Raw genomic sequence first — 22,089 nt, 5'->3', positions numbered from 1 at the left:
AAACCAATAAATAAATTTCAAATAAAAATATTGTTATACTTTTCACACATCACTTAAGAACTTGTTACACATACTAATTTAAAAATTAGAGATGTCTACAATCTCTACTAAAGAACTCCTTCAGGGCAGAGACTATGTATTATTCAGGAAATAACAAAATGACCAAGAATTTACCAGATGTTAATATTAATTCAAAGTAGAGAAGAGAAAACAAACTATTATCTTCTAAAATAGTGTTACTCTATAAGATGCTACTGACATTTGGGGCAGAACAATTCTTTTTTTTTCTTTATTGATAAAGGTATTACGTATGTGTCCTTACCCCCGCATTGTACCCCCTGCAATCATGCCCTCACCCCCCTGGTGTCGGTGTCCATTGGTTAGGCTTATACAGGTGCATACAAGTCCTTTGGTTGGTCTCTCCCTCTTACCCCCACATCATCCCTTACCTTCCCTCTGAGGTTTGACAGTCTGATTGATGCTTCTCTGCCTCTGGATCTGTTTTTGTTCATCACTTTATGTTGTTCATTATATTCCCCAAATGATTGAGATCATGAGATATTTATCTTTCTCTGACTGGCTTATTTCGCTTAGCATAATGCTCTCCAGGTCCATCCATGCTATTGCAAATGGTAAGAATTCCTTCTCTTTTACCACAGTATAGTATTTCATTGTATAGATGTACCAGATTTTTAATCCACTCATCTGCTGATGGGCACTAAGGCTGTTTCCAAATCTTAGCAGTGGTAAATTATGCTGCAATGAACATAGGGGTGCATATATCCTTTCTGATTGGTGTTTCTAGTTTCTTGGGATATATTCCTAGAAGTGGGATCACTGGGTCAAACGGAAGTTCCATTTTTAGTTTTTTGAGGGAACTCCATACTGTTCTCCACAGTGGCTGCACCAATCTGCATTCCCACCAGCAGTGCATGAGGGTTCCTTTTTCTCAGCATCGTCGCCAGCACTTGTCACTTGTTGATTTGTTGATGATAGCCATTCTGACAGGTGTGACATGGTACCACATTGTTGTTTTGATTTGCATCTCTCAGATGATTAGTGACTTTGAGCATGTTTTCATATGTCTCTTGGCCTTCCTTATGTCTTTTGAAAAGTATCTATTTAGGTCCCTTGCCCATTTTTTGATTGGGTTGTTTATCTTCCTTTTGTTCAGTTGTATGAGTTCCCTGTAAATGTTAGAGATTAAACCCTTATCAGTGATAACATTGGCAAATATGTTCTCCCATGGAGTGGGCTTTGTTTTTTTGTTGATGGTTTCTTTTGCTGTACAGAAGCTTTTTATTTTGATGTTGTCCCATTTGTTTACTTTCTCTTTAGTTCTCATAGCCCTAGTAGCTGTATTGGTGAGGATATTGCTTCTGCATATGTCTGAGAATTTGCTGCCTGTGAATTCCTCTAATATTTTAATGGTTTCCCATGTTATGTTTAAGTCCTTTATCCATTTTGAGTTTATTTTTGTGTATGGTTTAAGTTGGTGGACTAGTTTCATTTTTTTGCATGTATCTGTTCAACTTTGCCAAGACCATTTATTGAAAAGACTATCTTGACTCCAATGTATGTTCTTATCTCCTTTGTCAAATATTAATTGAGCATAGTGGTTTGGGTCGATTTCTGGGTTCTTTATTCTATTCTATTGGTCTATGTCTGTTCTTGGGCCAGTACCAGGCAGTGGCTTTGTAATACAGCTTGATATTTGATATTGAGATCCCTCCTACTTTGTTTTCCTTTTTCAGTATTGCTGCAGCTATTTGGGGTCTTTTTTTAATTCCAGATGAATTTTTGAAGAGTTTGTTCTAGGTCTGTGAAATATGCTGTTGGTATTTTAATAGGGAGTGCATTGAATCTATATATTGCTTTGGGTAGTATGGACATTTTAATGATGTTGGTTCTACCAATCCATGAACACAGTATGTTCTTCCATCTGTTTATGTCTTCCTCTATCTCTTTTGTAAGTATCCTATACTTTTCTGAGTACAGGTCTTTTACCTCCTTAGTTAAGTTTATTCCTAGGTATCTTAATTTTTTGGGGGTGCAATGGTAAATGGGACTGTTTTTTTAATCTCTCTTTCTGTAACTTCACTATTGGTGTATAAAAATGCCATAGATTTCTTGGTGTTAGTTTTGTATCCTGCTACGTTGCCGAATTCATTTATTAAGTCTAATAATTATTTTATGGAGTCTTCAGTGTTTTCTATGTACAGTATCATGTCATCTGTGAATAATGACAGTTTTACATCATCTTTTCCTATTTGGATGCCTTTTATTTCTTCTTCTTGTCCAATTGCTATGACTAGCACTTCCAGTACTCTGTTGAACAGGAGTGGTGAAAGTGGGCATCCCTGTCTCGTTCCTGTTCTTAGGGAAATGGTTTTAGTTTTTGCCTACTGAGTATGATGTTGGCTATAGATTTGACATATAAGGCTTTTATTATGTTGAGTTATGATTCCTGTTCCCATTTTGCTGAGAGTTTTTATCAAGAAAGGGTGTTATATTTTGCCAAATGCTTTTTCTGCATCAATTGATATGACTATGTGATTTCTGTCTCTCAATTTGTTTATGTGATGTATCACATTTATTGATTTGCAGATATTCTACCATCCTGCATCCCCAGAATAAATCCTACTTGGTCATGGTGTATGATCGTTCTGATGTAATGTTGGATTCAATTTGCTAGAATTTTGTTGAGGATTTTGCCATCTATGTTCATGAGGGATATTGGTCTGTAATTCTCTTTCATTGTGTTATCTTTATCTGGTTTTGGTATTAGGGTAATGCTGGCTTCATAGAATGAGCTTGGAAATGTGCCTTCCTCTTGAATTTTTGGAATAGTCTGAGGAGGATACGTTTTAGTTCTTTGAATGTCTGGCAAAATTCCCCATGAAGCTGTCCTGCCCCGAGCTTTTGTTTCCTGGAAGCTTTTTGATGCTTCAATTTCCTCCATAGTTAACGGCCTAATTAAGATTTTTAGATTATTTCTGAGTTTTGGAAGGTTTTATTTTCCTAGGAATATGCCCATTTCCTCTAGATTGTCTAGTTTGTTAGAATAGATCTGGTCGTAGTATTTTTTTAAACAAGCCTTTGAATTTCTGTGAGGTCTGTTATTTCACCTCTTTTGTTTCTGATTTCATTTGGGTCCTCTCTCTTTGCTTCTTGGTGAGCCTGCATAGAAATTCATCAATCTTGTTTATCCTTTCAAAGAACCAGCTCTTCGTTTCATTCATCTTTTGTATTTTATTTATTTATTTATTTGCTCTCTATGTCATTTATTTCTGTTCTGATCTTTATTTCTCCTTCCTTCTGCTCATTCTGGGCTTTTCTTGTTGCTCTCTTTCTAATTATTTAAGTTGTAGAATTAGTTGATTTATTACCATTTTTTTCGTGTTTTTTGAGGTAGGCCTGTAGAGCTATAAACTTCCCTCTCAGGACTGCTTTCATTATGTCCCATAGATTTTGGATTGTTTTGTTTTCATTGTCATTCACTTCCAGGATGTTTTTAATTTCTTCTTTGATCTCTTTGGTAACCCAATCATTGTTAACAGCATGCTATTCAGTTTCCAACTGTACGAATGTCTTTATTTTTTTTATTGTAGTTTATTTCTAATATGCCATTGTGGTCTTAGAAGATGCCTCATATGATTTCAATCTTCTTGAATTTGGAGAGACATTGCCCGTGACCCAATATGTGGTCTATCTTTGAAAATGTCCCATGTGCAATTGAGAAGAACGTATATTCCATGGCTTTGGGGTGAAATGTTTTGATGATGTCAATTAAGTCCATCTGATCTAGTGAGTCAGTTAGGATTGCTGTTTCTTTGCTTATTTTTTTGTCTAGAGGATTTATCCAGTGATGTCAGTGGTGTATTAAAGTCCCCTACTGTGATTGTATTATTGTCGATCTCTCCCTTGATATCTTCCAGGAGTTTTTTTTATGTATTTGGGTGCTCCTGCAGTGGGTGCATATATGTTTCCCAGGGATATATCCTCTTGCTGTATCAATCCCTTTAATATTATGAAGTGGCCTTCCTTATCTCTTGTTATGGCCTTCACTTTGAGGTCTATTTTGTCAAATATAAGTATTGCTACCCCAGCTTTTTTTTCATTTCCATTTGCCTAAAAGATATTTTCCATCCCTTCACTTTCAGTCTGTGTGATTCCCTTATTCTGAGGTGGGTCTCTTGTAGACAGCATATATATGGGTCATATATTTTTATCCATTCAGCCACTCGGTGTCTTCTAATTGGAGCGTTTAGTCTGTTTATGTTTAAAGTTATTATTGATAGGTGCTTGTTTGTATCCATTTTTATTTTTTTTTATTATTTTTTTTAAATATATTTTATTGATTTTTTACAGAGAGGAAGGGAGAAGGATAGAGAGTCAGAAACATCAATGAGAGAGAAACATCGATCAGCTGCCCTCTGCACACTCCCCACTGGGTATGTGCCTGCAACCAAGGTACATGCCCTTGGCCGGAACCGAACCCGGGACCCTTGAGTCCACAGGCCGACGCTCTATCCACTGAGCCAAACCGGCTAGGGCCCATTTTTATTTTTTGTGCCTGTGTTCCTTCTTACCTTTTTATTTCTTCCTTTTACACCAGTCCCTTTAGCATTTCTTGCATTGCTGCCTTGGTAGTGATAAACTCCCTTAGCCTTTTTTTGTCTGTGAAGATCCTTATTTCCCCTTCATATTTTGAATGATAGCCTTGCTGGATTGAGTATTCTTGAATTTATTCCCTTGCTTTGCATCACTTTGTAAATTTCCTTCCATTCCTTTCTGGCCCGATGTGTCTCTATTCAGAAATCACTTGATAATCTAATGGGAGATCCCTTGTACGTAACTTTCCATCTCTTACAGCCTTTAGGATTCTTTGTCCAGAACATTTGCCATCATAATTACAATGTGTCTTGGTGTGGGTCTTTTCTGCTTCACCTTGTTTGGGATGCTCTATGCTTGTGTGACTTTTTTCTTCCCCACATCGGAGAAGTTTTCTGACATTATTTCTTCAAATAGGTTTTCTAACCCTTGTTTTTCTTCCTGTCGTTCTGGCACCCCTATTATTTATATGTTGCTTCGTTTCATGTTGTCCCAAAGCTCCCTTAAGCTCTCCTTCTGTCTTAATTTTTTTCTCCAATTACAGTTCAGTTTGGGTGTGTTTTGCTTCCCTATCTTCTAATTCGCTAATTCGGTCCTCCACTTCTTCTAGTCTATTGTTGAAATTTCCCATGGTGTTTTTTATTGCAGCTATATTGCTCTTTATTTCTTCTTGATTCTTATTTAAGTTGTTGATTTTTTCATCCTTATGCTGAATTCTTTTTCTGACATACAGTGTGCCTCCGTTTCACTTAGCTGCTTTTCTGGCGATTCCTCCTTTGCGCATTTGTGTCCCCATTTTTGCTCTCTCTGAAGGATCTAGGTGTCGAGCCGTGCGGCAGCGGCTCCTCGGGTTGTGGCTGCTCCTCGGGCAGTCACGGCAGCAGCTGCTCCTCTGGTGGGCGCTGCTCGCAGCAGTGTTAGCTCCTCTGGCTGGCGGGGGCAGACTGCTCGCGCAGCTGCAGCTTCTCAGACAGGGGCAGGCTGCTTGCGCGGCTGCTGCTTCTCGGACAGGGGTGGGATGCTCATGCAGCTGCTGCTCCTCGGATGGGGGTGGGCTCTGTGCAGCTGCTGCTCCTCGGACAGGGGAGGGCTGCTCACGTGGCTGCTGCTAGTCGGACGGGGGCAGGTTGCTTGCAGGGCTGCTGCTCCTCCGACGGGGGTGGGATATGCGCGAGGCTGCTACTCCTCAGACGGGGTACGGGCTGCTCGCGCAGCTGCTCCGCCTCAGACATGGGGCCGGACAATTCTTTATTGTACAAGGTAGAAAACAGGAAGTGTACAGAAAATGCAACATTCCCGGCTCTAACCTACTAAATGCCAAAGGTGTCCACTAGTCACCATGACAATCAAACATGGCCCCACACATTTTCAACTGCTTTGGGAAAGGGGTGTTGGAGCAGTCTATTGAGAATCGACGTTTACTAAGTACCAAATACTTTTTTAAGTAATGTAAAAAAATACAAAAGTAGTACCACACAATTATTTAGCATTTCGCTTGTAATATCAAATAACATAAAGTTCAAATTAGTTGAATGTTCAATTTCATTTTTTATATAATTTTATTTATCAAAACGTTCTACTGTTAAATATTAGTTGTTTGAAAATAAACAACGTAATACTGTTTGCGCAACAGTAATTATATTAAAACTACTGAAGACCACCAAGAATGCTCAATTATTATTTATTTATTTTGCTTAGAAAATAGGAAAAAAACCCTTTTCCTCCTCATTTTTATAGTACTCTTTTCCGCAACACAGTTACTACTATTTTGGGCAGCCCGATTTCAGCAATCTTTGTCAATTCTCTGAAATCAGACATGGAGAAAATTCATTTTCTGTTTCCCAAATGATTCAGATATGCATCTGTATACCATAGTAACTAGACTAATACCAAATTCTTACTTTGTAAGTACTTTTATGTACAGATTCATTTTTCACACAAAAAAAATCCCATAAGAGAGACATAATTCTTATCTTTTTACAAAAAAATAAACCTCAAGGAACACAAAATTATGTAACTTACACATCACCAACTAATAGCACGCAAAACTAGGACACAATCCAGGCAGTCTGACTCCAGAGTTCACAGTCAGGGATGGACCCTGAGAGTGAAGAATGAAGGTCCTTTAAATATTGTATCCTAGGCATCTCACTGGCCTCCCTGTAATCCCAACTCTGGTCTAAGTCTATGATCTGTAAATTGTACTGCTATCAGAACAGGTCTAGTCACAACTCTGGTACCTTCCTTTTTACTGGTATTTTATTTGTCATCTGGTGACAAAAGGCCTAAGTTCAAGTCTCTTATCACTTGCTAAATGACCTTATAAAAACATATTCCCTCTGAAAGTCTATTTTCTGACCTATTAAAATGATTAGATCTACTGCTTCCTGGCAGTATGCTGAGCTAGGAATTCTGAAGGATTCTCCTAATTCACAAAACATCTAGCTCTTGGATAAAACATAAGAAATGATGTTTGAGAATAGAGCTTTCCCTGAAGGCAAATGAAGTGGAATAATAGATTATTCAACCTATGATCCAAGTACTTATTTATAAATTAGAGTATATTTAGAATAATGTTTCTCAATCAGGGGTGGTTTTGCCCCCCCGAGTCACTGGGCAACGTCTGGAGACATTTTTGGTTGTCAGAACTGAGGGGTACTACTGGCATCTAGTGGGCAGAGGTCAGTTATGCTGCTAACATCCTACGGTGATAGGATAGCCCTCACCAACAAAGAATTAACAGGTCCAAAATGTCAGTAGTACCAAGGTTGATAAACCTGATCTAGAGGAAGATAAACTGAGTTTCAGATTTGTCTCCAAATTAAGGAGTCTTCTCTGTTTTATTGAGAAGAAAGGATATATTTTCTATCTCCTATAGTGCTTGCTGTTTGGATATGGGTAGTTCTCAGTCTAGAAATCAAGATGACTTTAATCATTCACTTTAAAAAGAGGATTTCTAGCCCTAACCGGTTTGGCTCAGTGGATAGAGCGTCGGCCTGCGGACTCAAGGGTCCCAGGTTCGATTCCGGTCAAGGGCATGTACCTTGGTTGCGGGCACATCCCCAGTAGGGGGTGTTGCAGGAGGCAGCTGATCGATGTTACTCTCTCATCGATGTTTCTAACTCTCTATCCCTCTCCCTTCCTCTCTGTAAAAAATCAATAAAACATATTTTTTTAAAAAAAAAGAGGATTTCTAGACTATCATTCCCACCCATAGTCACTCACCAATCCAAAACCCAGTTTACACTCAAATATACATTTACTGAAAATTAAGACTATGTTTTATGTCTTTCCTATCTCCCATAGTTAACACACTAAAGTAGGCTCACAGTGTTTTAAGAGATAACCTCAAGAATAAAGTTAAAATTTTTTAAACACCTCCCTTCCTGCATTATATAGATAAATTTCAAATTACATCCTCTCTCATTATTCATTTTAATTCATAATCTAATTAATTGCTGAATCCTTCAAAGCCATATGGAAGCTTTTAATGCAAATTTGTGAAATGGCCAAAGAGGAGGAAGGGGCTAGGGCTAATGACAAAGTCCCTTATAAACCATAAAATACAAAATTAATTTTAGTTTTTATTAGCAAAAATGTCTAAAACTACAGGATTCAGAACAGTAGTCACCAACCACACATGGCAATTTAAATGAAAATCTATACTAATAGAGGAATATGCAAATTAGCTGGGACACCATCACATAACGACCTTTCAGCAGGGTGGGCGGGGCTGTGGGGCCACGGGGCAGGACTCTGGGTCTCACGCAATTTTGTCCCAACCAGCCAGACTCCCCCGTGGCCCTGCAGCCGAATCCCGACACAGACCCAGGGTTTACTAAACTTTACTGGAGCTGCTCCCCACACTCCAACCCCCTGCCCCAGGACCATGCTGCACGCAGCAGGGTGCCACGGCAGCCTCCTGACAGGTGGGTGGCCGGAAGAGCCAAGTGGGGCAGGGGTGGCAGGGAGACATGGAGGGGAGGGGCGGCCAGAGCCAAGTTCCCAGGGGTCTGAGGAGAGTGTCTGACAGGAGCCCGGACTGCAAAGAAGAGGAAGCGGCCACGGGGAGCTCTTCCAATCCCCCTGCACGGACACCCTACCCCAGCCCCCACACCCCCGGGGAGACAGGGAGGCTGACTGGACGGGCAGAAGACCCAGCCTCAGGGGTAGCCACAGCCCACACCTCCGACTCTCAATCTCTTCTCCTGCCACCCCTACCAGGGGCGCTCACAACAATAGCACGACGGCGATGACCCATCAGCACCCCCAAGGTACTCGGAGCACGTACAGCTGCCAAACGGCCACGTACAATTTAAAGAATGGCGCCAAGCAGGAAGGTTTGACAATTACTCCCCTTTTGGCCTCGCTACCCCCTAGAGCCCCCCAGCCAGAGCCTCCAGAGAAGACCACCGCTACAGGGCTACTGGCCAGAGCCCCCCCCTCCGAGGCCTGCGGAACCCTCTGCAAAGCTTCAATAGCTACAGTCCCAAGAAACCATCATGCCCTCTTCCCCTAATCAGCACCTGCTACTTGCGAGGGTAGCCATGGGCTTATAAATAACAATCCCTTCCCGTTTAGACATCACTTACTTGATGAAACATTTCTAGGTTTATTAGCTCAGAACCTCCTCATGACAACCCAGTGAGGTAGGCGGAGAAGAGATTACAGTTTTCATGGTATATGCATATGTATTCAGTAATGAAGCTCAGAGATGAAAAGTGTCAAACCCAGTGGTTCCCAAGGTGCAGCACATACCCCACTGGGGGGCAATTTGATTTTAAGTGGGGGCAATTCGAGAATGAGTTAACAGTGAATTTTTTGCATTTCTTATGGTTCTAGGGGGCCTCATCTACAGCATATCCTATATAATAAAAGGCTAATATGCAAATGACCGAATGGTGGAATCACCAATCACTATGATGTGTACTGACCACCAGGGGGCAGACACTCAACGCAGGAGCTGCCCCATGGTGGTCAGTGTGCTCCCACAGGGGGAGTGCCACTCAGCCAGAAGTCGGGCTCATGGCTGGCAAGCACAGCGGCGGTGGTGGGAGCCTCTCCCGCCTGCGTGGCAATGCTAAGGATGTCCAACTGACAGCTTAGTGGGCAGCACTCCCCCAGTGGGAGCACACTGACCACCAGGGGGCAGCTCCTGCATTAAGTGTCTGCCCCCTGGTGGTCAGTGCACATCATAGTGATCGGTGATTTCACCATTTGGTCATTTGCATATTAGCCTTTTATTATATAGGATACGCTGTAGATGAGGCCCCCTAGATCCATAAGGGCTCCTGGACTGTGAGAGGGCGCAGGCCAGGCTGAGGGATCCCACCCCCAAGTGCATGAATTTTGTGCACCGGGCCTCTAGTTAATTACAATAAAAACTCATTTCACTTCCACTAACCATATTTCAGGTACTTAAATCAGGCGTCCTCAAACTACGGCCCGTGGGCCACATGCGGCCCGCCGAGGACATTTATCCAGCCTGCCGGGTGCCTCTGCCTGTCCTGCTTAGCAGCCGACTCATCCCGGGCCCGTAGTGCACATAGGAATTTGTTCATAGTTTTTTTTTTAAACTATAGTCCAGCCCTCCAATGGTCTGAGGGACAGTGAACTGGCCCCCTGTTTAAAAAGTTTGAGGACCCCTGACTTAAAGAGTCACAAGTGGCGAGGAGAAACCAAGATGGCGGCATAGGTAAACACCTAAACTGCTGCCTCGCACAATAATTTCAAAACTACAACTAAAAGACAGAACGGACACCATCCAGAACCACAGGAAAGCAGGCTGAGTGAAAATTCTACAACTAGAAGGAAGGAGAAAAGCTCACAGAGAATTGGAGGTACGGCAAAGGGGCTTTGTGCGCGCAGAGAGGAAGGGCGGCTGAGAGCTTGGCTGACTTCCTCTGGCGGAAGGGGGAAGGAAGCCTCGGACCGCGAGCCGGGAAAGGCAGAAGTCTGAAGGCGCACACGGGCCAGTGCGCACAAAGGCTGCGGAGGTAGCCATAGGCTTTCCCTAGTGAAAGGGAGTCAGAGGATCCTGACTGAGCCCCAGTTCTGACTGCAGTGAACCCCGGTTCCAGGCGAGCCCCTGGGGACCCACGCTCTTGTAGGGGGAGTCTGGACTCTCGGGCGGAGACTCGGGAGCCGGGGAAGGTGGAGGACTGAAAGTGCGCACACGCGCCGCGCCGGTGCGCACAAAGGCTGCGGGGGTTGCCACAGGCTTTCCCTAGTGGAGGGGAGTCAGAGGATTCTGACTGCACCGAGCCCCAGTTCTGACTGCAGTGAACCCCAGTTCCAGGCGAGCCCCTGGGGACCCACGCTCTTGTGGGGGGAGTCTGGACTCTCAGGCGGAGACTCGAGCTGGGGAAGGCGGAGGACTGAAAGCGCACATGCGCGCAGGGGCGGGGCTGACAGGAAGCCAAGACTGAGACTCCACCCCATCCAAGCTGAGCACAGAGGCTATTGCAATTTGGCAAGTCTAATCCTATAAGGCTGTCTCCAGCACCGGGCTTCTCCCAGCATAGACACAGCTGATCCTTACAGCCAACTGGCCCGGAGGTCAATTCTTCCCAGTGATACCAACAACAATAAAGACTTAATTACAACAAGGCTGTACACACAGTCCACAAAGGGGTGCACCAAGAGTGTCCACCTCAGGTTAACTGGGGAAGCAGACCCACTGGGCCATATTGGAAACCTAGCACAAATATCTACCTTACCAACTCAGGGATTCAGTGAAAATGCGGGGTCAAAGAATCAGATCACAAACGAAAGAAATGGAGGAAAACAAACGACTGGATATAGAATTCAAAACCACCGTTATAAGACTTTTTAAGAATATCCTAGAAAAGGCCGATAAATATAACGAGACCCTCGAAGATATGAAAAAGGACCAACTAGAAATTAAACATACACTGACTGAAATAAAAAATATTATACAGAGACCCAGAAACAGAATAGAGGAACACAAGAATCAAGTCAAAGAATTGAAATACAAAGAAGCAAAAAACACTCAACCGAAAAAGCAAAAAGCAAAAAAAAAAAATCCAAAAAGTTGAAGATAATGTAAGAAGACTCTGGGACAACTTCAAGCGTACCAACATCAGAATTATGGGGGTGCCAGAAGAAGAGACAGAGCAAGATACTGAAAACCTATTTGAAGAAATAATGACAGAAAACTTCCCCCACCTGGTGAAAGAAATAGACTTACAAGTCCAGGAAGCCCACAGAACCCCAAACAAAAGGAATCCAAAGAGGACCACACCAAGACACATCATAATTAAAATGCCAAGAGCAAAACACAAAGAGAGAATATTAAAAGCAGCAAGAGAAAAACAGTTAATTACCTACAAGGGAGCACCCATACGACTGTCAGCTGACTTCTCAACAGAAACTATGCAGGCCAGACGGGAGTGGCAAGAAATTTTCAATGTGATGAATAGCAAGAACCTACAACCAAGATTACTCTACCCAGCAAAGCTATCATTCAGAATTGAAGGGCAGATAAAGAGCTTCACAGATAAGAAAAAGCTGAAGGAGTTCATCGCCACCAACCCAGTACTATATGAAATGCTGAAAGGTATTCTTAAAGAAGAGGAAGAAGAAAAAAGTAAAGAGAAAAAATTATGAACAACAAATACATATCTATCAACAAGCCAACCTAAAAATCAAGTGAATTAAAAACCTGAGGAGCAGAATAATCTGGTGAATATAATAGAATCAGGGGCATAGAAAGGGAGTGGGCTGATAATTCTCAGGGGGAAAGGGGTATGGGGGGGTTCATGAAGAGAATGGACAAAAATCATACACCTATGGATGAGGACAGTGGGGGGGAGGTAAGGGCAGAAGGTGGGGTGGGAAAGGGGTGGAGGGGAGCTATGGGGGGAAAAAGGAGAAATAATTGTAATAATCTGAATAAAGATTTATTTAAAAAAAAAAAAAAGAGTCACAAGTGGCTAATAGCTGCCATAATGCAGAGCACAAATATAGAACATTTCTATCACCACAGAAAGTTCTATTAGACAGTGCGGCTGTCAAACTGTTAAAACTAGGACACATTCTAGAAATCCTAATGAGATGAAGAAATTAGTGCAGAGAATTAAAACAACAAACTCATTTTAATCTAAGTTTTACTTTTAACCCACTTACTAGTACAACCCAGAATAGAAAAGTGTGCTACATTAAAAAAAAAAAATTAAGCTACTTTATTCAGTGAGATACTGGAGTCACATTTGTTATTAACCAGTTAAATTAAATATTTACTGAATGCCAATCACCTATGCCAGGCATTGTGGTAGAAGCTGGGGATTTGAAGTTGAAGATGTCACAATTTGTGGTATTAAAAACCAACCATTAGCCTGACCAGCATGGTCAGTGGTTAAGTGCTGACCTATGAACCAGGTCATAGTTTGGTTCCTGGTCAGGGCACATGCCCGTGTTGTGGGCTCTAGTGGGGGGGCATGCAGGAGGCAGCCCATCAATGATTCTCTCATCATTGACGTTTCTATATCTCTCTCCCTCTACTTTCCTCTCTGAAATCAGTTAAAAAACAACAAACACTAACCATTAAACAAAAAATCAGTGCATAACCTATAAAATATATATAAATGTATTATTTATATATTCTATATATTATACATACATGTATATGTGTGTACGTGTGCATATGTATACATTCACACAAACATGCATATATATTTTTTAAAAGCCAAATATGTGATAAAAATGCAGGTGGAGCTATTTGGTCTCAAAGACAGCTCATTCTCTTTGAAAAGAATGCCTTGATTCTACTGGGACCAGTAGGTAAAATCAATTCTCCAAACTTTGTGAAAAGCAATAAGAGATAAACAATCTGGATTGACCACTAGAGGTTGGCTTGGGGTAAATTAAAGTCTTTGAGATTGATTTTCTACACCTAAAAGTGTCATAAAATTAAACTTATTCTTCTTTCCTTTGTTTTTACGCTTATTTTCTTATTCATTTCCCCAAGATACTTTAAGCAGTTTGAGTAGTTTATACTGCTTTTCTTCCAACTCATGTCTCAAAGTTGACATTCTTCCACTTATATATTTAGATCCCTACTCTTCAGTTTTTGTAACCATTACATTTCTCTCAAGATAAATATCTCATCTCACTCAAACCTATCTAATTTTCCTTCCCCACATGGGCAGGTTCTTATTGAAAACTCTACATGCCCAGAATAAATTGTCTAAACACTCTAAAGATATATTTCATCACCATAATAAAGGTGAGATTTACTTATAAGTTTCTAAATTATAGCCTCTACACTTCCATTGAATAGATAAATAAGACTACAACAAATGTTCCTTAGCATTCATTAACTTATTTGTACATAGCTCTAAATGAGCTCAATGCCCAATTTCTAAGCCAGCAGTTTTAAAATGTTTTGGTCTCAGGATCCATTACCACTTTCAAAAATTACTGAGGAACTCAAAGAACTTTTATGAAATATAACTAAGATTTAAAAAAAAAACACCTTAAGCCTGGTCAGGTAACTCTATTGGTTGGGGTATAACCCTTGTACACCAAAAAGATTGCAGGTTTGATTTCCGGTCAGAGCACATACATAGGCTGCGCGTTCCATCCCAGGCCAGGGCCTGTATGGGAGGTAATGATCAATTTTTCTCACATGGATGTTTCACCCTCCTCCCCGCTCCTCTCTCTCTCTCTCTCTCTCTCTCTAAATCAATAAACATATCCTCAGGTGAGGATTTAAAATATTATTTTTAATGTTTACTCATTTAAAAGTAATGAAGCCATTACATGTTAACATAAATTACATATTTTTAATGAAAATAAGTCTGTGCCAAATAAAGTGAGAAATGGCTTAAAGAAAAATAGCTGGAGTCTCATATCTGCTTCTGCATTCACTTTGTCATTTTGGTTTGAGTAAATGAAGAAAATCTGCCTTCCCACAGGTCGTTATTTGGGAAAGGAAAAAGTATTTTAAGTGATGATTTCTTTAAAATTAGCTGCAATGTAGAATCTGAAACTATATAACAATGAACCTGACATACTCTTGAATTAAGATCCATTACTTTATCTTTCACTTTTTTGTTGTTTTTTTGTTAATCCTCATCCAAGGATATTTTTCCATTGACTTTTTTTTTTTTTTTTTTTTAGGGAGAGTGGAAGAGAGAGGGAAAGACAGAGAGAGAAACATCGCTGTGAGAGAATCACACCAATTAGCCGCCTCCTGCAGGAACCCGGACCAGGGCCCAGGCCAGGGAGGAGCCTGCAACCAAGGTATGTGCCCTTGACCAGAATCAAACCCAGGACCCTTTGGTCCACAGGCCAACACTCTATCCACTGAGCCAAACCAGCTAGGGCTATCTTTCACTTTGAACCGGTTCTGCGACATCATGAATTGGTCATTTGGAAATATGAGTTCAGTGAATTAATCAGATACTCCAAATATTAACACATTTCATTATAGAATATCAAATATTTGCATTTCTTAATATCAACGCTGATCTCATCTTGATCTTAAGCAAATACCCTTTTTATTGATATTTTAGAAAGGGAGAGGAATAGAAATAGAAACATTGATGACAGAGAATCATCAATCAACTGCCTCCTGCATGCCTCCTACTGGGGATGGAGCCAGCAACCAAGATACCTGTCCTTAACTGGAATCAAACCCGGAACCTTCCATCCACGGGCCAACGCTCTATCCACTGAGCCAAACTGGTTAAGGCCAAACACCTTTTTTAATTTTAGTGCATCATATGGGGAGTATGCATAAATAATTTTTGCTGCATATAGAATTATCTCAAGGAAAAGAACATGTGCATTTGACTTGAGAGTGAAACTGATCACTTTCCATAGAACACAACTTTTACACACAATGTAACAAACGATTATTTGGACTCCTGAAAGAGCCTGTGGGAAAACCAAAGGAGTCCAGACACCATACTTTGAGAACCACTCTCCTGAGCAATAAGGCAAAATATTACACAATTTCATGAGTCATTACACCATCAAGGAAACACAAATGCTAAATAAAAATATCTAAATATTTCTGCTTAAATTCAAGGAAATCCAAAAGACAGAAAACCAGCTCCCAAAGTAAAATATATGATAAGCCCCATATTTGGCCAATATAAAGAATCAAACTCAAGAACATGAAATTCTTTTTCAATCTCCACAACATAAACACATTTTAGAATACAGTACATTAAGGCCATAAAAAAAAACTTATAGATATGCCAAATAATTAGACCATAAATGTTGATTATTAACTGCCCATTAATAATAGCTAATGCTATTGTGCCAGGCACTGTGCTAAGCTTTATATGGTTATTACATTTAATCCTTAAAACAAAACTGTACGGTAAGTACTACTAACTCCCATCTGACACATAAGGACACTAAAATATAAGTAGTTTGCCTAAGGCCGTGGTCGGCAAACTGCGGCTCTTTGGCCCCTTGAGTGTGGCTCTTCCATAAAATGCCATGGCCTGGGCGAGTCTATTTGGAAGAAGTGGCATTAGAAGAAGTTTAAATTTAAAAAATTTGGCTCTCAAAAGAAATTTCAATCGTTATAACTGTTGATATTTGGCTCTGTTGACTAATGAGTTTGCCAACCACTGGCCTAAGGTGACAGGAAGAATGATGGTAGTAGAGTTGGGATTTAAAACCAGCACCCTTCACTTATTCTCATGTGACAACAAAGTCAAATGTCCATCCTATGGAAAAATTATGGATTAGTCTCTGGTTGAAGAGAATATTTTTTAAAAGGGGGAAGTACAAACTCACAGTTTTTAGTTCCATCAGAACTTGTTCATCGACTCCATCATCCAAAAAGATGTCTCTCACATCATTAATAACATCTTCGATCACGGATCTGTATAATTTAGGCTTTAAATTAAAAATAAAAAAATGTTAAAATAAAAATAAAACTATCTTTTCACATATTAAAATGTGTCATACATTCTCACAAATTCAAGGTAACACAATAGTAATTTTTTCAACTATCTCCAACTTATTTTAGAAGATATGTTAAAAGACATGGCCATCCTAGGAAACGTCATTTACCTTAAACAGAATTATTTGATGAATGCATATTCAAAAAAAGGTTTAAGACTATTTACTGCAATTCATATACAGAAAAGGTCCTTACACATACACGGTCATACAATTTCCAATGTTGTAGTCAAAACAACTATTGTGATCCAATACTTTATGAGTTGCAATGTCTGGTTCCTAGTATTCCTTACTTGGTTTGATCCCTATTATATCTCATAACCTTGTCACTAAGTCTTAGACTTTTGAGAACCTTATGTACCACAGTTATTGCCTGGATATAATCTGAATCTAACGACTATTCAAATTTTAAAATCACCTAACTTCTGGGTTGTTGTTTTTTTACCTAGTCTGTACTTTTAAGATTATCCCATTAAACTTTTGTATACCAGCGATAATAGGCCTCTTTATTTGTGTTCTGTATCTTGCTTAAGAGAAAAGTTACTGGCTATTCAATAAAACCAATGGTTTGTTCTGGTAAGCAAACCTGAAACAGAAATGTTTCATTAGCATCACTATGAACAATAACCTAATCACAGAGCATCCACTAAGAATATGTGCCCCTGCCTAGCAAAAATACAAATAGTGAGTTCCCCCATCCAACCTGCCTCAACCATTAAGAACTACTTTTTCCTTTTCATTACAACCAGAAAAACAATTCATTTATCTGGGTTCTTGTCTTTGTTATTCCACTCACTAACTTGCTTCTTTATTTTGCTAAATCCGCCTCTGTGAACTTTAAATTATTCATGTATAAACTGTGCATCTCTACAGTGTCTCCTTATTTAACCTTCTGATTCTATATATAAGGAAAGCATACCTGCCTATGAGTAGCACCTTAATGATAACAATTTAACTACTAAATTACAAAAATACATTTATAAAGTAAGTTACTCAAGAGATTATCCATAAGTAGCTACCCGCAACTTAACATAATGGATTCATTAGCACTACAGTTGAAGGAAGGGGAATGTGTAGTCTTAATGAAGCATATGCATAAAGAGTAATTCAGCAGAATTGCCCTCAAAATACTTACATTTATAAAAGTATGTGAGTACATAGGCACTATTTGAAGGAAGTAATTTCCAAATTATTATTCAAAATGCTAAACTTTACTTGAGCCGAAGTTTCTGCATTTTATGAAACCCAAGTAATTTAGGATGTTTGTCCTGTTTTTCAGTACACAGACATTCCAAGCTTAAAGGGCCATCGTGCATTATCTAATGATTAATTAGAAGGTTCGTTTCAAAAGTGTTAGTCCACTAGTGTAATATTGGAAAATAAATTAATTTCTGTATTGCATATATCAATATCCAATGCAATAAAACACCATCTACTTAGAATTTTAATTTTTTAAAATCCAGTTGGCACAAAGCCGCCTCACTCTATAACTCACAATTTCCTCAGACATAAATGTATTGTGGACATAAAATCCTACCTTGAAGCATTTAATCTATTTCTTTGAAGCTTTAGGCGCTTAATTCTATTTCTTTGAAAGCTTCATGTCTTCTATATTTATTACAGAAAAACATAATGCAATTCTACGAGTTATATTTCTAATATATTTCCTTAATACTTGATAAACAAAATACTACGAAGGCAAGTCCTCTGCAGCTAACAGATAACGTAAGAAAGCAATTTTAAAAATTCCCGACAACATGCACATATATCCTAATACAAAAAGCGATTAGACATCTGAGCTAAAATTCTTAATAAAATATAAAGAAGGGGCAGCAATTTTATTTTCTCCTAACGAAGACGGCAAACCCCAGATGCTGCATTTAAAATAAAAACGTGGGGCTGTGAAAGCAGCCTCCGTTGGGTGGGAAATGACAGTCTAAGGAGCTAGAAATAAGCTGAGCTCTGCACGCGCCTGCCACTCGCCTAGGGAGCACGCACCTCCCAGCCCCGCTCTCAGCAGCTCTCACTATTTAAAGCCGGATCTGGTGTTTAAATGGAGAGGCGGTGACGTAGGCCTGAAAAGCACCTTCCCATCCTGGCAGAGTCTATATTAGAGAGCGGCAATGGCTCTATATAAACAGGGCAGCCAAAGGGAGGAGGACCACAAGGCTCAGGGACCGAAAAGCAGGGTAAGCGGCCGCAGCCATGATGGATCGACCCGAGTCGCCAACGGTACGGAGTCGGGCGGCCACGGGCTGGTCTGCGGCATTCGGGACCGGGCGAAAAGGTGTTTTATTGTCACAATAAAAATAAGAGTGGGGTGGACTAGTGATCACATTGCGTTGGTGACTGAAAAGGTTATTGATGTGACTGCTTTTTGCAAACCTACGTGATCGCCAAGTAGCCAAAAAGGGACAAACGGGGAGACGTAGGCAAATTTCAAGGCGAAAGCGGGGGCACTTGGACCACTGTAGGCTGGGGGTTTTTTTGTTGTTGTTTTTGTTTGATTTTTGGTGCTTTTGCTAGTCAGAGATACCGTGGGGGTTTTGCTTCCCCTTCGCCATTTTACCGATTCGGAAGGAACCGAGATAAGTGCTTTTCAACCTTCGTCCTTTCTTTAAAAAAAAAAAACAAAAACATAAAATGGCCCCAAGTGAAGGCTCCCTAAGCACGACCGCCAGAAACACCCAAAGTAACGCCCCAAGTAGCCAGGAGCCTTCCACTGCTTTAAAGTGGATCGCCGTGGGCTTGGGAACTCGCCCAATTCCCCAGGCGCGGCGGCTTTGGTTTTGAGGCTACTCGGGGAGCCCTTCTCGCGCCAGCGCGGCCGGCCGACTTCGGGGGGAAGCGGCGGCTCCCCTCCCGCCCTCCCTCTCGGCGGCCGGGGTCTGGGGCCGGGGCCGCGCGTCCGCCCCTGCCCAACGGCCTCCGGCCGGGACTGCCCCGCGGCGGCCCCAGGCCCCGCCGGCGTCCCCCGCCCTCCCGCCGCCGCGAGCCCTCGGCGCCCCCCCGCGCCCGCCGCCCGGCGCCCCGGCCCGCTCCGCCCGAGGCAGGAGGCGGGAAGCGGCGGCGGCCGCGCGGGCGGCTGGGGAGAGTCGAGGCCGGCAGTCGCCGCCGTCCCCACCCCCGCCCGGTCCGGCCGTTGCTGCCGCCTGAACGAAACCCCCGCCGGCCACCGAACCACGTCCTTACCACGGTGTTTGTATTTGCCGAGTTCGCCATTTCCACACACAACACAAACAAGAGGGGGGCAACCCCAAGAAAACAAGCTAAAAAACAAAACCAAAGAAAAAAAAAAGAAACCAAAACACTGGAGGGTGACCCAAGCAAGCCACCGCAATACGGGGGGAGTGGGGGAAATGGTAAAACAAAATCGGATCCTGAAGGAGTAGAGGGGAGCTGTGAGAGGAGGGAGGGGGCAGTCCTCCCGAAGCTCAAAACCTCGAGAATCGCCCTTTAAAAAAAAAAAAAAAAAAAAAAGCCAAGACCCTCGAGGGGTCCGGGGGGCGTTGCCCGCCCCGCGCCCAGGAGGGAAACCACCACCGGTCGCCGCTCCGCACGCCGCCGCTGCCGCCACCGGCTGCAGCTCCAGCCGTCCGGTCCGCCCGCGTCTTCCCTTTATATAGTGAGCCAACGAGCTGCGCGAGCCGCCGCCGCCGCCGCTGCCGCCGAGAGACAGGGCGGAGGGGAGGGAGGGGCGGAAAGGGCGGGGGCTGCAGGGGGCGGGGCCGAGCACGAGACACCGCGAGAGCCGCGTCCTCACGCGCGTGGAGGGCGCTGGGCGGGCGGAGTCGGGAACTGGAGGAGTGAAGCAGAATCGTCGCTTCGCAGGTGTCGTGATCACGTGGTTGGCGCCCAGGCGGAAGTCTCCGGCAGCTCTTTTGCTGTGAGGAGCCTGCAAACAAACCACTCATGGGAAAAGCGTGAATACCGGTGACACTCGAGTTCAGTGCTGCTGGGACCACCTCCTGTGGGGCGTTTCTGCTCCTCCCCGCCGTGGAGGAACGAGTTGATGTGGAAGGGGCGGTGGCGGCTGCCTGGGTAGGAATGGTCGCGCAGGACTGGTCACGTGGCCCAGCTTCCGGGCCCGGGCGCGCTTGGACTGAGCGCAGAGTTTTAATTGCGGAGTCATCTCCGAGGCTGTGAGCTGGCTCGGTCTCAGCGCTAAGGCGTTTGCGCATCTCGCACAGCGTGAGCATCGCGCTTACAAAATTGTGTACGTGTTCCTAAATACGTTGGAAGCTGATGTGGGCCCGCTGTTCACACGTTCCAGAGTTAAATATTGGAGTTGTCGCCACCAGCACAGCTTAAAAAGTCTCTGGGTTTTAGTTTCCCCAAAGTCTGGCCTCTGCTTTTAAGTGATTTCTCTCGGTGATGGAAATACCAAGAAAGCAAACCAAGCACCCACTACGGGATTATGACAGAAGGGTAATTCTCTGTATTTTTTTTTAATATATTGCCGAAATTCTGTGACTGCACGTGGCCAGCATGTACTAATGTCTGAAATACTTGCCCCAACCCACCAACTCACGTGGCCTGTCGCTGCGAGAGAGCTGGCAGAAAGTGACTATAAGAGTGCTGACCTACTTTGCCTAAGCTAAATCCCACCTTTATGTCAACATTTTACACACAACAGAGAATGCTCTGTGTAGAAGGCACAATTCACAGTACCTAATTTCCTTGCCCTTAGGGATTTCGAGAGACATGGAATGCAGTCTGGACGAGTGAGGGAGTTTATCCTCAAAGGGTAAAGCACAAGAAAATGTCAAAGTTTTATACCGCTGAAACCAGATTTGAAGAATACCAGACATCCTACTAGAGAAACAGATGCAACCTGCCAGGACATGAAGGGAGTGATTAGAGAAAGCAGAGGCCAGTAATGCTCAGAAAATAGGAAGCTGTGGATAGGTTTGTGAATAGGTATAAAGAATATCTGTTAACCTTGGGATTCCTTTTAAGGCCAGATGATCCTCCATTCAACTCAACATTCAGTTTGTTTGTTTTTTTTTCCCTGCATGGCTGCCTGTTTGGGGGCACTGGGAGCACTTTTTAAAAATGCACAGGAGCCTTTCCTCCGTAAGGACCTCCTCAGATCAACATGCCGCTCACTAGGGATCTCCTTCAGCCCTCTCCAGAAGAGAAGAGGAAATAAGCAGCACCTAGTGCAGAGCCCCAATTCCTACTTCATGGATATGAAATGTCCAGGATGTTATAAAATTACCACAGTCTTTAGCCATGTACAAACAGTAGTTTTATATGTTAGTTGCTCCACTGTCCTGTCAGCCAACAGGAGGAAAAGCAATGCTTGCGGAAGGATGCTCCCTCAGAAGGAAGCAGCGCTAAAAGCACCTCGAATCAAGATGAGTGGGGAACCATCCCCATAAGTACATTTCGGATTTTTAAAAATGCACAGCAAATCATAGTGTTCTTGATATATAGAATTATGAGTCTGTCAACATTTGTAATTCGGTTAATATCAGCTGACCATCAGCCTGGAAAGTTATACCATCCCTAGTCAATTTCACTGCA

General features: G+C 42.3%; 1 protein-coding gene across 1 annotated transcript in view; it reads right to left on the bottom strand.

Moving 5' to 3' along the window:
- Nucleotides 1–20,237, bottom strand: part of GTF2A1 (general transcription factor IIA subunit 1) — a 53,397-nt gene extending 33,160 nt beyond the window's left edge. Inside the window, exons 1-2 of the mRNA XM_080665596.1 lie at nt 19,753–20,237; nt 16,393–16,494 (exon numbers count right to left, since the gene is read on the bottom strand). Of these exons, the coding sequence (XP_080521722.1) occupies nt 16,393–16,494; nt 19,753–19,782 (132 nt within the window). The 5' untranslated portion in view covers nt 19,783–20,237. The remainder of the gene's footprint in view (nt 1–16,392; nt 16,495–19,752) is intronic.
- Nucleotides 20,238–22,089: the final 1,852 nt, after the last annotated feature.

Source organism: Plecotus auritus, assembly GCF_963455305.1.
Source record: "Plecotus auritus genome assembly, chromosome: 1".
NCBI lineage: Eukaryota > Metazoa > Chordata > Mammalia > Chiroptera > Vespertilionidae > Plecotus > Plecotus auritus.
Note: the sequence above shows the minus strand (reverse complement) of the source record. Positions and strands in the feature narration are given on the sequence as shown.